Source organism: Petaurus breviceps, unplaced genomic scaffold, assembly GCF_028583685.1.
Source record: "Petaurus breviceps papuanus isolate PSGF00001 unplaced genomic scaffold, PetGlider_PUasm1.0 38, whole genome shotgun sequence".
Classification (NCBI taxonomy): domain Eukaryota; kingdom Metazoa; phylum Chordata; class Mammalia; order Diprotodontia; family Petauridae; genus Petaurus; species Petaurus breviceps.
The window spans coordinates 20,214,440-20,229,983 of NW_027186304.1; the positions used below are offsets into that span (position 1 = coordinate 20,214,440).

At 35.7% G+C, this 15,544-nt stretch overlaps 1 protein-coding gene across 5 annotated transcripts in view; it reads right to left on the reverse strand.

Moving 5' to 3' along the window:
* GNAL (G protein subunit alpha L) overlaps positions 1–15,544 on the reverse strand; it is a 529,947-nt gene that overhangs the window by 12,077 nt on the left and 502,326 nt on the right. For all 5 annotated transcript variants that reach the window (XM_069099618.1, XM_069099621.1, XM_069099619.1 and 2 more), the window contains 5 exons: positions 13,802–13,856; positions 10,759–10,832; positions 4,541–4,599; positions 3,823–3,943; positions 141–271 (listed from right to left, as the gene is read on the reverse strand). In XM_069099618.1, the coding sequence (XP_068955719.1) occupies positions 141–271; positions 3,823–3,943; positions 4,541–4,599; positions 10,759–10,832; positions 13,802–13,856 (440 nt within the window). The remainder of the gene's footprint in view (positions 1–140; positions 272–3,822; positions 3,944–4,540; positions 4,600–10,758; positions 10,833–13,801; positions 13,857–15,544) is intronic.

Sequence of the window (15,544 nt, forward strand, 5' to 3'; positions counted from 1 at the left end):
ATAATATGATTATAATTTAATTGGTAATTCCTAGTTATTTTTTTTTTTTTGAAGATAGGTGTAGTGGGGAAAGTTATTTGTATTCATCAGAATTGTCTGTCTTTTCCTAAAACATGGAAAGACTCATAATGAAATCTTACCATCTTCAGGAACAGTATAATTCGCATATTCAGGGAAATAATCTTCAATTTTAGATTTCCCTGCCAAGACTTTTTCTGCCAGCATATCCTGTTTGTTCAAGAACAAGATGATAGAAATGGTCCGCAACCACCTGGAAAGGAGAAACGAAAAAAAAATTGTTTGCCATCTTCTTGAATTTTTGATGGACTTTTAAGTGCTAAAAGCACTTTTTACTAAATGAATTCTAATGTGCAAATTCTTACACCCATCCACCCCCATTTCAATCTAATCATCTATTCAGCCAGTAAGAAATTGACAAAAATTTAAGTGAAGATATATCTTGTCAACATGTCATTTTCAAACTCCTATCTAATTCTTGCCCACGCTGATGGGGTAGAGGAAGAGATGAAGATGGGATATAAACTGATTGGTGCTAAAGCTAAAACTTAAAACATACTTATGAGATGAAAACACTTCGATTGTTTTTGTGGACCAATTAAGATTCAGAAAAATCTGAAAAGCCAAACTCTGGAATTTAAAGAGTTAATCAAAGGCATGACTCATTAGTTAGCTGTGGCTCAAAGCTTAATTCATGACTTGCTCAGCTCCTCCTCTTCCTCCCCCATATCTCTTCTGCACCCCCACAGAGAGCCTGTCATTAAACAGGTCTAATTCAAATCAATCTATTTAATGTGCAAAAATGGGCTGGTTCTGTTACAATAAAGGGGAACTACGGCAAAGTATTATTTTCCTCCATTTTCCAAAGGATAGGAACTGGGAATTGGTGTATCAAAGGATTAGCTACATAAATCAGCATAAGCCTTTAGAAAGGATAAAACCTTAAAGGAATGCAGCATGTCAGCTCAGGATTTAACAGAAATGAGAACAAAGAACTTTAGACCATAGATGTATTTTTTTCCTGTTTGTATTCTATATTCTTTTCCATTAGGTGTCTTAATTTCCACAGTATTGAGAAAGGTTGGTAAAAGCTGCATGGTGGTGGTGGTGGTGGTTGTAGTGGCGTTGTTTGCAGATTACTGGAATCTATATATTTTTAAGGGCAACTAAATCCTTCTCATCTGGTTTCTTCTTGTCCTTGGTAGAGTCTTCATTACATATCTTAGAAAAGACCTACTTTTTCCCTAGATTTTAGAAAGAAGGGGAAGAGGACAAGGCAGCATTTTCTTTTTAGTGTCAATATATATAGCTCATGGTCACATAAACCGGTATTTCAAATTCAACTCAATAAATACTAGCTTAGTACCTACTACCTGCAAAACACTGTCAGGGAATGGGAAATGCACAAATGTGAATAAGCCACAATCCCTATATGAAGCTTATACTTTATTACTGGAGAGAAGACACACATACAAAACTTATCTAATGCAACTGTAAATCTGAAATAGATTTTCTGACAATAAGAAATTGTGAAGTAGTCAGAAAATGTAGCTTTTGAAATAAGAAAAAGAAATTATTAGTATTCAATTACAATGGTGTACTTTGGTAATTAGAAAATTGCAAATTCAAATAAAGCTGAGATAATAACTTGGGTCCACTAAACTGTTAAAATATAGTTAAAATGACAACTTTCAATATTCTTTCTATTGCTAGTAGGACTATCAAGTGGTACAATTTTTTTTTTGGAAAACATGGCACCATTCAGTAAGAACTATAAAACTGGTCATAATTTAGTTAATCCCACTATTAGGACTAAATCCAAAGAATGTTACTGATAGAGGAAAAATCCTTAGCTATAAAAAAATGTCGTAAGATGACTTGTAATAGCAAAAGCCTATAAACAATCTGTCTAATGACTGAACAAATTTGTATACATTTATGCATACACAGATTCACACACACGCACACACAACTATACCATAAGAAATTTGAGAGATGCAGTTAGGCATCCTGTCCTGGATACTGAGGTTGCCTCAGAGGAGGGAGAACTAAGTTCAAGTCCTGTTACTAACATTCGGCTGTGTGACCTTCAAGTAAGTCAACTAACCTCCCAATGTCCCAGGCAACTCTCAAAGAATCTAAATGGAAAAACAGTTATTTATCTCCATTGGCAGGAGGTTTCCTCACCTAGAGATCTTTACACTAATAATCTAGTTCTGAATCTTCCTTCTAAGAAATGATAAATATGAAGGAAACTGAAAAATAAGAGAAAGCTCATGAAGTGAAAGCAGAATCAGAAAAGTCATACATATTATAACTATGTTAAAAACCAAAACTATTCAATAATACAGCAGCACTATCTAATAATCAGATAGAAAGAAGTTCAGGGTAAAAGCAAACAGGCTGCTGCTGCCATTATTTTGTCACACTATATCCCTTCACATGTTCTGAGCTCTGACCAGACTGAGTGGAATGGGAATGGGAATTTGAAGACCTTCCCTGCTTCGAAAATAAACTCTGCCCCCCAATAGGCTGAATATAGTCACAAAGGTGGGAGGAGTTCGCTGAGGGATGGAGTAGAGCCCACAGGAAGCAGGAAGTCAGAGGCAGAGAGAGATCACTCAGGCAAGGAGTTAGTCAGGTTTGTGAGTAAAATATTGATCTTGTATTGGTTTGTGGGAAGGCTAAAGGATGGCGTGGCTCTCTGCTATATTGTGGAGCATTAAGGTCTATGTTGCTATGATGGATTTGGTTTCCTGGTGTCTGAAAAAATGTTTTGCTTCTGTCTTCCATATGGAGAGTTTGTTATATTCTGTGATGGAGCACCATGCGGGAATATTTATAGTCACAGTCAGTATATTTATAGTGACTGTGGGCACTATAAATAATGCATTGGCACTACACTGAGCTAATTGCTGTTCCCTTAACTTGACCTTCCATCTCTTTCCTGCCTCTCTGCATCTATGTAACCTATTCCCCATGTCTTGAATGTACTGCGTCCCCTACTTGACTTTTCAAAATATCCAATTCTTCAAGGTTCGGCTCAGATCTCATGTTCTCCATGAAGTCTTCCTTAATTTTCTGAGTGTTAACATTCTTTCCCTTCCTACCTTGTGTTGCCTTTGTGTACATGGTATATTCCCCCAAAAGAATGTAAGTTCCTCAGGATTCATGGGCAAGAGTATTTTGTTTTTGTCTTTGTATCCAAGAATATGGTGGATACTTAATAAAAATGTCTTGAATTCAATAAATACAATAAAACTATAAATAAGATAACATTTCACATGTGTAAGAAAATAAACTACTATTTTCACTATTTTAAGGGTCTGACATTTTCTCTCAGCTTACCCTTCTGTCTTTCTAAACTCATAGCAAAAAGAAAAGACTGAAAACAAAATTATCCCCAGATGAGGATACATTGCAGAATGTCATAAATACTATAGGAAAGATACATGAAAAACAAAACCCACAATGGGAACAAAAGAAAGGAAACTTATATTCGGATTGGCACTTTGTACATATTAAGTACTAAAGAAAATAGGTTTTAAACCATGAAAAATGTGCGCATTTTGAAAGCAGAAATTGAAATTTTCTTCATACATTATTTTTCGCATTTTTACCAGCAACAGTGAATTTAGTTTAGGCATGTAAAGACATTTTGGCAGACTAAAACTGAATTTAAATGAAGATTATCCTCTTTTGTCCACCCTAAAATTACATTAATATTGGCTTCCAAGGTTCTAAACAGTATTTATAATAAGCTCTATTCATGACAACTGTAGTAAAGCTGATTTTATTTTTTACCTATTATTCCAGATACTTTTGAAAAGGTCCAGGGATTCTCGTAGTCTGTTAGTGTTATTGTCTTCCCTGATCACCATGTTGTAGCTACTGCAGGCTGCGACATAGATTATAGCAGTGACATCTTTGTGAGAGAAAAGAGAAAAGAAGAATCTCAGTGAAAGAACAGGTCTTTGTTGTAGTAGAAAAGGCACATAGCACTTAAGCGAATTTTTACTTGACAGCTATCAGATCTGGGTAAATAACAACAGCAAGACTAAGTTTTATAGCTACAAAAACATTTCACATACTTTGTATTACTTTATCAAACATGTGAGGTGGATAGTATAAACATAATTTTCCCCATATTACCTATGTGGAAACTAAGGCTCAGAGGGATTATGACTTGCCCAATATCACAGAGCTAGGGAAGTGGTAGAGCTGGGATATGAAATCACATTTACTGAATCCAAATGCACTGTTATCTCCCATACAGTCCTGTCGATGACTTCAGTATGACTGGATTGCTTCTTTAATGTAACTGATAAGGATTTTGCCCATGTTAGCAATGTAGAAAAGAATTTAGGGCTGTTAATTTGCTTATGTACCAGAAATGTATGAAAGGCAGAGGTTCATAGAAACTAAGCAATAATGCAAGTGTTAAAAAGTGAGAACATATAACACAAAAATGGACAAAAGTTGTAGGGATGTGATATTTTAAAGCAAAAATATTAAAAATTACCATTAAAGCATTGGATCCATTTTCTTCTTTCATCTCTCTGACCACCTACATCAAACATACTGTTGAAGAGCAAAAGGTACATCGGTAAATTTGGTTCGCTGTTGTAAAGAATTGAAGCTTATGCTTTAGTTTAAATATAAACAAAGTCTTTACCCATCTTAAACCACTTCTGCTGAGTACCAAGGACTGGCATGTTGGTGATACCTTTTATCATATTACTAGAATTATTACTCATCCTACCATATATCTTTGCTTCTGAAGCATCCCAGCTCCCCTATCACATGTAAATGTGCTTTTTAATCACTGCTATCATGTGCCAGTATCTTGAATTCTTTCTTCCTTTTAGATTTTACTCCTCTAATGTCTGGCTTCAGACTTGTTATCTTATGGGACCAGTGGTTCATTTATCACATACTTTGTATCATCACTGCAACTTTGATCAATTCCCATCTCTCTGTGCTTTCATTATCCTCTGTAAGGATGTTAAGACTTTTACATTTACCAAACTTGTCTTGTAGCTTCCTACCACTGTAATTGCTATGTTGTATTTTATTTCATTAAGAGTGAGGAGAAAGACAAGTCAAGATGATAGAGTAGCAAGAATTATAGCTGAGCTTTTCCATGTAACTGTTCCACAAAGATCTAGAAATGCACTAGACCAAATCTCGATTAGGAAATTTGAGGAAGAAAAAACCCAGTTATTTTTCTGGTCAGGGTTGGCACATGGAGACAAAGACATCTATAGATACTGGGGAAAGGGCTTAGCCAGGAATGGCCATAAGAAGCATTCTAGCACAGTCAATGAAGAAAGTCTTACCTATACCTATCTACTAGGGCAAGAAGAGGTCCTAGACCTGGAACAGAAAGGCTTAACTTTGTGCAGAGAACAGGAAAATGTGTCAATTGCCAGCCATGTTCTTTATCATCTAATGCTAGATCCCACATCTAGTATGAACAGAGTGGAGGACCTTTTCCTAAAAGTCGCAGTCCAGGGCAAGGAGAGGTCATAGGTCTGAGGTTATGTACTGAGTGCAAAATAAGTACAAAAATAATCAGTGGATGCTTGACTCTGACTCCGACCCTGGCCCCAACATAAAGTCTGAAGTCAGGCTGGAAGAATGACCAAACAAAAACTGAATCCTACCAGAAAGAGCCACTAGGATGATAGAGATGTTCAATGCAAACTCAAATGAAGAGAATAATATGAAAATATATACAGAGCCTGAAAGAAAGAAACACAGCTGGGGTAAAAATTAAATTAAAATTCACAGAAGAATGATAAGTTTAAAAAAGAACTAAAAAGGTTTTATAAATGAAATGAGAGAACTAGAAAAAACACAGGAGAAAAACTGGAATAGAAGTGAGAGGTATGGATAAAAGAACTGGAAAGAGAGGGGAGGCCAGGTGGCATAGTGAGTAAAAGTTCCGGCCCCGGAGTTGGGAGACCCGGGATCGGTTCCGGCCTCAGATACTTAGCACCCACACCAAATAACTGGCCATGTAACCTTGAGCAAGTTACTTAACCCCAATTGCTTAAAAAAAAAAGAACTGGAAAGAGAATTATCAGTTTGCCACAAGAAGTCCAGTTCAAAATCCTATTCAAGTAAATTTGAAAATTAGAATGGACCAGACAGAAGTTAATGATAAGAAACAACACAAAATATTAATGCAAAGACAAAAGACTGAAAAAAAGTATTAGCTCATATGAAAAAGAACTGAGCTGGAAAAAAAGATTAAGGAGAGAGAGTATAAGATTTATTTAACTTATGATGTAACATGCTACTTACCTCCTGACAGAGACATGATGGACTCGGTGCACAAACCGAGATACTTTTTTTTTTGGACACAGGCAATAATGGGAATTTGTTTTGTTTGACAGTACATGTTTGCTTCAAGGACTTTTGTTTTTCTTTTTTCAATTGGAAAAGGTGAGAGGGACAGTCAGATTTTCATCAATTGAAAAAATGAAATTAAGTTTAAAAAGGAGGGTACAGGTTGAATACAGATAAAATTATAAAAGAACAGATTAACTGGAAAAAATCTTTATGGAAAGTTTCTTTAATAAAAGTAATTTCTTTAATAAGCTAAAAGATTTGTGTAATCTGAAAAGAAATCAGAGTATTAAATGGTTTGATTTCCAAGATATGTAAGAAATTCATTCAAAAGTGTGCAAGTAAGAGCTATTCACCAATAGGTAAATGTTCAAGGCATTCTCTCCCCCTCCCCCCCCAACCCCGGAAGAAATCCAAGCTATCAACAATCATTTGAAAAACATCTTCAAATCACCAACAATTAGAGAAACAAAGTTAAAGCAACTCTGAGGTTTCCCCTCATACCATTCAGATGGATAAAGCTGACAAAAAAAGGAAATTACAAATGCTGAAGAGGCTGAGAAATGGGATATTAATGTACTCTTGGTAACCCTAAACTGTGCATACTCTTGTGAAATAACAGTATCATTACTAGGCTTATATAGCCAAGAGATCAAAGAAAGAAAATACAAAGTACCTATATGTACAAAGATATTAACAGCAGCTCTTCTGTAGTGACAAAGACCTAGAAACTAGGGGCAGGTCATAAATTGGGGAATGGCTGAGCAGATTATGTTATATGAATACAACAGAACATTATATGTCATAAGAATTGAGGGAAGATACAGGTTCAGATGGAAGACTAATATGAACTGACACTGATTGAAATGAGCAAAACTAGGAAAACAATTTATACCATAATGACAACATAGTAAAGATTAAAAAAAAAACTTTGAAAGACTTAAGAACTCTGATCAATGTAATGATCAGTCATAATTCTAAAAGACTGATGATGATAAATGCTAATTAACTCCTGACAGAAAAGCGACAGATTCAAAATTCAGAATGAGGTATATCTTTTTGCATGGTCAATGTGGAAACTAATTTCGCTTGATATGCACATTTCTTACTAAGGCTTCCCCCACCCCCACCCGTGGAGGTAGGAGGGGAAGAGGGAATAAATGCTTGTCAAAATGGAAAAAAATATTTTAAAAAAGAAGGAAAAAAGTAACCATTGTGGGGAAAAAGGTGAGGAGGGAATTAAAATCCTAATGCTAGAATACTTTAACATTTTTTAAAATCAGAAGCACGACAACAAGGAAATAGTGTTCACAGAACATTCCCTTTTCAGTTTCCCTATTTCTATTCGTGGTACTGCCATTTTACCACCATCCTCATATGGAAGTCTTTGAGTCCATCTGACTTTTCCTTCTCCTTCATTGCCCATAACCGATTTGTCCCCAAGTCCTGCATCTCTTTAATTCACTACCCCCCTTTGGCTGTCCCCACCATCAGTACTCTGGTCTGTGGCCTCATCACTTTACACTTAGATCACAGACAGACTTAGCTGGTCTGCTCACTTCTGGTCTCTGTCCCCCTCCCTCTCCGGGACTCCTTTTCTCTCTATCAAGCCATTATTTTAAAAACACTGCTTCTTCTTCTTTTCCTTTTTTTTTAATGCCACTTTATGACATGATAGTAGATTAGAACTGGAAAAGGCCTTAGAAGTCATCTCTAGTTCAATTCCTTAATGTTAAAAATAAGAGAACCGAGGCACAGAGAGATTAAGTGACTTTTCAAAGTTTACACGTATTAAGTAGCAAAGTCAGAATTTGAACCCAAGTTCTCTGACTCTATACCCAGTGTTCTTTCTACTGTGCCACATTGTTTCAATTGTTCAAGTACCAGCATGAGCTCTTAATCCTCAACTATGTTAAATGTCAACTCTTCTATTTGGTTTTTAAAGTTCTTTATTATTTGTCCTTATTTTTTTTAACCATTCTCTGGTCCCTATTTTATAGTCAGTGAGAGTGATCTCAGGTTCCCCACACTCATGCCATGATCATTTCTTACTCCATACCTTTAGTAAAGCTCTTTCCCTTTTTTGGGGACACTTTTTATAAATCCTACCCAAATTTTCAAGGCCTAGTCAAGTTTCTCCTTCTCCAAAGTTTTCTTTGACTACTCTATCCATAATGATTTCCCCTCTTGATAAACTTGTATTACACACATATTAAGCAGCATATAAATTAACTTTTAAAATGAATATTTTGTAGATTTGAGGGGGTGGGAAAGCATAGGGGAAAAGAATTTATAGTAGACGAAAAATGTAAGGCATTTCTTTCTCTAAATGATAACTGTTTCATATGGCTACTCATCAGTTCAAACAAAAAGTCCCTTGAGAAGCTATCAGGGAGACAGTCAATGAAGAAGTCATTATTAAGCTTTCACTTTGTTCTAGACACTGTGATAAATGCTGGGGAATACAAAGAAAAAGACAAAAAGACATTCCCTGCTCTCAAGAAAGTTAGAGTTAAATGGTGCAGACCACATGGAAGTAACTAAGGAAATACAGGATAAATACAGAGCAGATGAAAGGTAACTTCAGAAAGGGAAGCACAAGTTATTGGGGGATCTGAAAAGGCTTTCAGTAGAAGGGAGAATTTAGGGTGAGTCTTGAAGAAGCCAGAGAAACAAAGAGGTGGGAGGGTAAGAAGGGAGAGCATTAAAGGGATGGGGAGAGAGCCAGCGCAAAGGCCTGGAGACGTTAGACAGAGTGTTGTGTGGAAGAAACAAGGAAGTCAATGCAGATGGACAGAAAAGCAAGTGGAAGGAGCAAAGTGCAAGAAGACTGGGAGGGACCAGATTGTGAAGAGCTCAAAATGCCAAAGAAATGGCCTTTCTTATATTTTACCCTGAACATAGTGTGAAGAGTGTCACTTGAATTTTCTGAGTAGGGGGAGAGCAGGGTGACATAGCCAGAGTGTATATTAGAAAATCCTTTTGGCAGCTGAATGGAGTATGAACTCAAGTGAGCAGACCCTTGAGGAAGAGAAAGCAATTAGTAGGCTACTGAAACAGTCTAGGAGAGAGGCGATAAAGGTCTAAACTCAAGCAGTGACTGTGTGGTGGAGGAAAGGGGACACATAAGGAAGATGTGAAGACCGAAGTGACAAGATGTGGCAATGGACTGGATAAGTGAGGTGAGTGAGAAGTGAGGGTTTGAAGATTACATTGAGGCTTAGAGTCTGAGTGATTATGAGGATGGTAGTACCTTGACAATAATAGGGAAATGTCAAAGAAGCGAAAAGGTTTTTTTTTTTTTTTGGTGGGGAGTGTGGGGTGGAAGATAACAAGTTCTGATTTGGGTGTGTTGAATTTGATAAGGTAGGTGATATAGGGCTATAGCTCAGGAGAGAGATCAAAGCATCTTACCACTCAGAATCATTCACATTAAGATGCTAATTTAACCCACAGGACCCAATGAGATCATCAAGTGTGATACAGCATAGAGGGAAAACCAAAAAAAGGACCTAGGACAGAGTCTTAGTGAATACTCATGGAACACACATAAGCAAATAAACTAGAGACTAATACATGGTAGAATATGACTAAGTGCTATATTCTGAGAGGTAGATTCCAATTTCTAAATGAGCTCTAAGAATCTAAAAGATTACTGTGAGTTAGAGCTATTTAGGGAATATTTTTTGGAGATGCAGGACTTCAGGTAAGGACGGCTAGGATTTTCACTAAAGGAGGGTATTTGAGAAGAAAGGACAGCACAAACAAAACTTATGCTCACAGGAATGAGCATGGCATATTATGGGGACAATGTGGAACCTAACTGGAGCTTAGGGTTAGTTAGTAGGAGACAATTTGAAGAAGCAAGAGGAAGTCAGGTGGCGAAGGAAACTCACCGTGAGGAATCTGACCTAGATTTAACAGGCAGAAGTGTTATAGGAAGTCTGATATCACTCTATATGAAATTTCACTCAGTAGTAGGATTAGCATAAGTTTAATGTGCTTCTATACAAAATGCTGATTGTATTTTGGTACTTCTACTTCTGTTTTCAATTAAATGACAAAAAAATTAATATTCCAGATCCTTAAAAAAACCCACTACAAACACCCAAATAATTATAGCAGCATCAAGAGATAAACTCAGCCTAATCATCTGTTTTCATTTCATTTGACAGGAGCTAAATATTAAGTTCTTTTAAGCTCAAGCCAAAGAGGGTCCTTATTTTCTCCAACTACAGAATAGTCCCTATAGCACTACAATAATTACTGGTATTTAAAATTAATCACACAGTAAAAAGGGAAGTTCAAAATATATGACAGCAAAAAAATTCTCTTCTTTACAAGCTGATCCCAGTACCAATACATAATTAGAAACAATATACTTACTGAAAATTTACTTTATCTACTTGAAATCGTGTTTCAAAAATTCCTGATGTCAAAACTCTGCATCTGAGTAGATCCTAGAAATATGAAAATATAAGTATACCAGATGACATATTTTTTACTGTCAAAATTAATACCCTAAGTATAATTATAATGGTGACTTTATGTCAATATCCTTTCATAAAAAATTCTGAAAACTTGGTCTTTTATGAGAGCACTCTATGGAGAATTATGCATCCAGTGTAAAAAAAGCTTCTTTCCTCTCATATAGAAGCTCTAATTCTGTTAGCACAAATGGAGAGCGGCTTCACCTTAAGCTTCAGGAAAAATTAGAACATAAACCATAAGAAGCTCAATTCCACATCTGTAGATGATATAGGATCCTGGAGCAGATGGCAATTGATTATGGTCTTGTGGTCTGGCTTTCTTCACACTTCCATTCCACTTGAGTGAAAGGCTAGTACGGTCAAATTACCAGTCACTTTAAATTAAGGAATCAATCATCAATGAGAAAACCATATCATTTTACATAGTTGACCTATTAAATATATTATTATCACCATATCATTGTCATGCAATTATTTTCTTCTTTCTAGGAACTTGGCTTCCTATCTTACCTATTGAATGATGCTATTATGTGCTATTGAAGCACTCAACACTTTAAGAGCCTTATCTTATTAATTTATTTATTTGTGTGTGCATGTGTATGTGTGTGTATACATGCATGCATGGTCTGGGGCATAGGTTTAGTCATAATAACAAAAATAATGATAACTTATATTTGGATACGAGTATTTTCTGTATACTGTTTATTTGATCCAGCTACCTTGTAGAGTCCTCTCATGATATTTAAGCTCAGTTCAAGAATGTCAGAGGGCTTTGGATGAGTTCTAGATGCTTCAGTTTACACAAGAGAGATACTGGGAAGCACAGACTGACTTTCCTGAAAAGAGATGGGGACAGATGGACCTTTCTGGGTAACAACTGAACAAAAGCTGGTTGACTGAAGAGAAGAGCCCCTTGAAGTGGCTGTGTACCACAAGAACATGTCCTTATTGCACCCTGGACATTGGATATAGTCCAGAAGTTCCCTGAGTCTACGATGATACTGCATGGTTCAAGGATATATGCCAGGGGCCAGGAGATATTCCCCTGTCACTTTACAAAAATAGCACTGGGTTCTGGTACTACTCAGGACTAATGGAGAAACACTGAATTAACACCAGAAGTTCTTCTTTTTGGAAATCCCATAAAGAAGTGACTATTTGAAGGACACTTAGGACCCTGGCAAAAGACAAGACACTAAATAAAGAAAGAAGAAAATTTATATTGTTGGTAAAATAAAGGTTTGTCTTTTCTGTTCATAACTGTTACAGGAATGAGAGTTACCAGTGGTACTATTTCTATTTTTGCCGATGAAAATTATTTTGATTCTGGCAGTTTTATTGAATTAAGAAGAGGTTACTACGTGTTTATGTTCCTTCTGCGGCACCATTTGGCTCCTCTTTTAGGGATGACATAATCGGTAGTTACACTTAGAAAATCGCCAATATTCATCTGTTTTAAAAGCTGTTTCCTTTTATTCCAGAAGGAGGGAGAAAAAGAACATTTTCTTTGCTTTTCTGTAGACACACAGTTAACCATTTTGCATATTTCTCTGTGCATACCCACTGTTTATACTATTTAAAATACATTCACAAATAGACACACTAACTTGTGCTAAAAATGAAAATAAAAACAGAAATACAAATTGAGTATCCAAACAACTATCAGGAGAAACAGCAAATTCCACATTAGAGCTTTAGTGAACGCATTATTATTTAGAAGCACTTTTAGTCAAATAATGGAGCAGTAGTATTCATTATAAACATTTATAAAAGTCTCTGAAACTGTCTTATTTTGTGAAATTAATGATTAAATTTGTTTGTCAGAGATACAAGTCACCTGCAAGATTTGCAAAAGAAAGCTAGCTCCCACATAAAGAGATTAAATTCTGTCCTAATAAAAGATTTATAATGTTTCCCCATGTAATTTCTAAGGAAAGTCAAAAGGATCTTTGACTAAAGGAGAATATTATATAATTTAGTTGGATGTCAGTTTAGGAATTTTCAACCTGTTGCTTGGAAGCATCAGAGTGCTTGGTAACATAAGAAAATTCAAAGCTTGAATCATTTAAACGACATTTGGGATTGGTGAGAGAATAGCTCCCCAGGCAATATGAAGTACAGTGTCATTGGTACTTTTACTTGGATCTATGATAAAAATCGTGTTCTTTGCTTTACTAAAAAAAAAAAAACAGCTTTTTAAGGTGAAAAAGTTAACATATATAACACAGAATTTAAAGAATATTAGGTTTTAAAAGCTGAATCTCTTTCAGTTTCCTTCTCTTTAAACAGAAGGCTGGACTAGATGATGTCTGATGTCACTTCTCGTTTTATGATTCTATGATCTTGTTTTAGGAATTAAAAAAATACTTGACAGTTTATGAGGTTTGCGGGTATGGAACCTAACAAAAAAAGGGGAAAGTATCAATTTTCAAAAAATCTTGTTTTTAGTACAGGAACAATTCTCAAGTTTCTGCCTGGGAAATACTTGTGACGAATACAATAAAACAATATCTAGCATTTGTGTACTGCTGCTCTAACTTTCTAAGATAGGTTCATTGATATTTCCTTGTCTTATAACAACCCTGTAACACAAACAGGACAGTTTTCCTTACTCTTATTTTACAGATGAGAAAAATAAGTTACAGTCAATGATGCTATTCCCATAGTGAATTAAAAGCCTAGGTTTCTTGCTGGTAGCTCAGTGTTCTATCCACAAGTCTGCATTTCACTTCCAGGAACTTCAAATAGTATTTTAAAGAAAAAAAAAAGCCAACACTTTATTTGTAAGTATTCAAATGGCTTGGGGAGGCGAGCATGGTAGATTTTCAAAAATCATCATAACTATTTTATTGTCACCATCCCTAGTCTTTCTAATGGTTTCTGCACAAAGTTACCCTGGTTTTGAAAACAGGTGGTTACATGCTCTCAACTCCACTTACCTGGTCTGTGGGTGTGTAGTCAATCAAACTGACGCTGTCAATTCTTTCTAGAAAGCTGAAACAAAAACCAACACACATTGAGAAAAAGGAATACATTGTTACTTTTTAAGATTGTTGCATAAATTAACCTAGTCATTTTAAAAAGGTACAATGGAAATAAAATCTAAGAATCATCATTTCTATCTGGAGGTGAACTAAAAAGTCCTGGGGAAGTTTCACCCATTTATTTACAAAATAATAAATATTATTAACAATCACAACACATTTATAAAGCACTTTAAAGTTTACAAAGGTTCTTGACATATATTTTATAATTTCATACAAAAACTCCATCAGGTAGGTGTTATTACTATACCAGATGAGGAAAGCTAGAGTGTAATTCTCTTGGGTCAAAGAACTAAACATTTATTAAGAGCCTCCCACATGCAGGGCACTGTTCTAAGTTCTGGGCATACAAAAAAGGGCCAAAGATAGTCTCTGTTCTAAAGAAGCTCACATTGTAATGGGAAGATAACATGCAAACAAGTGTGTACAAATAAACTAACTACGGGATGAATTATAAATAAGCAAAGAGAGGGATGGGCACCAGAATTAAGAGGAATCAGGAAAGGCTTCCTGCAAAAAGTGAGATTTTAGATGGGAAGTGCAGTAAGAGGTCAGACACTGATAACAGGGAAGGAGGGAGAGCATCCCAGGCATTGAGGACTGCAGGTGAAGATGTCTAGAGTTGGAAGTTAGAGAATCTTGTTCAAAGTACAGCAAGGAGGCCAGTGGCATTACCTTGAAGAACATATGTACATAGGGGTGGAGCGGGGAGGAGAGTTAGGCTTAAGAAGACTTCAAAGGTAGAAGGGGCTCATTGTGAATGTCAGTGGATTTTTATGGAACCTTTGGTTGTGTGACTCTGGGCAAATCACTTAATTTATCTCTGTTTCAGTTTCTTTTGGACTAAGAATAATACCTACCTCCTAAGGAAGATAAATGAAATAATATTTTTAAATACTTTATAAACCTTAAAGTGCTATATAAATGCTATTTACTACTACCACCACCACCACCACCACCACCACCACTATCAGTACTACTACCACTACCACTACTACTACTACTACTACTACTACTACAGAATTTTAATGATGGAAGGAATTCCAGACTCTAATTCTTTCATTTTATAGGTGAAGAAACTAAGTCCCAGACATGTTAATTAACTTTAAGGTTACATAGCTAACTTAATGGCACAGCCAGCCAATTCATAACCCATAACTCCTAGTTAATGTCCTTTTTACTACACCAGATAATTTCTAAATGCCAAATAATCTAGGATGATAATGAATAATAACATAAAAAAGTAATTATAATAGATAATGACATTTAAAAGTCAATGCAACTTTGATATATGTTAATCTGTTACTCATACCAATACTCAAAAGTACTTGTCAGTGGCTCTTGTTTGCTGCAATTGCTTTTAGTAATGGAGTACATAGTCATGTAAGCACCCTATTTAGATGCTTTTCATCTTAAGTCAAAGTGCATTACAATAAGTAATCTAAGGCTTATAGGATATAAAGTAGACATGGTTTCTATCCTTAAAGACCTTATATTTCTGTATTTAGTAATCACTGATTAAATACACTGAGGAAACTGAAAATTCAACTAAACATGTATACTTTGGTTGTGCAAGTGCAGGAAACATCCAGGAAAAACAATGCATAATGAAAAAATTGAATACGGGGAAATTATTCA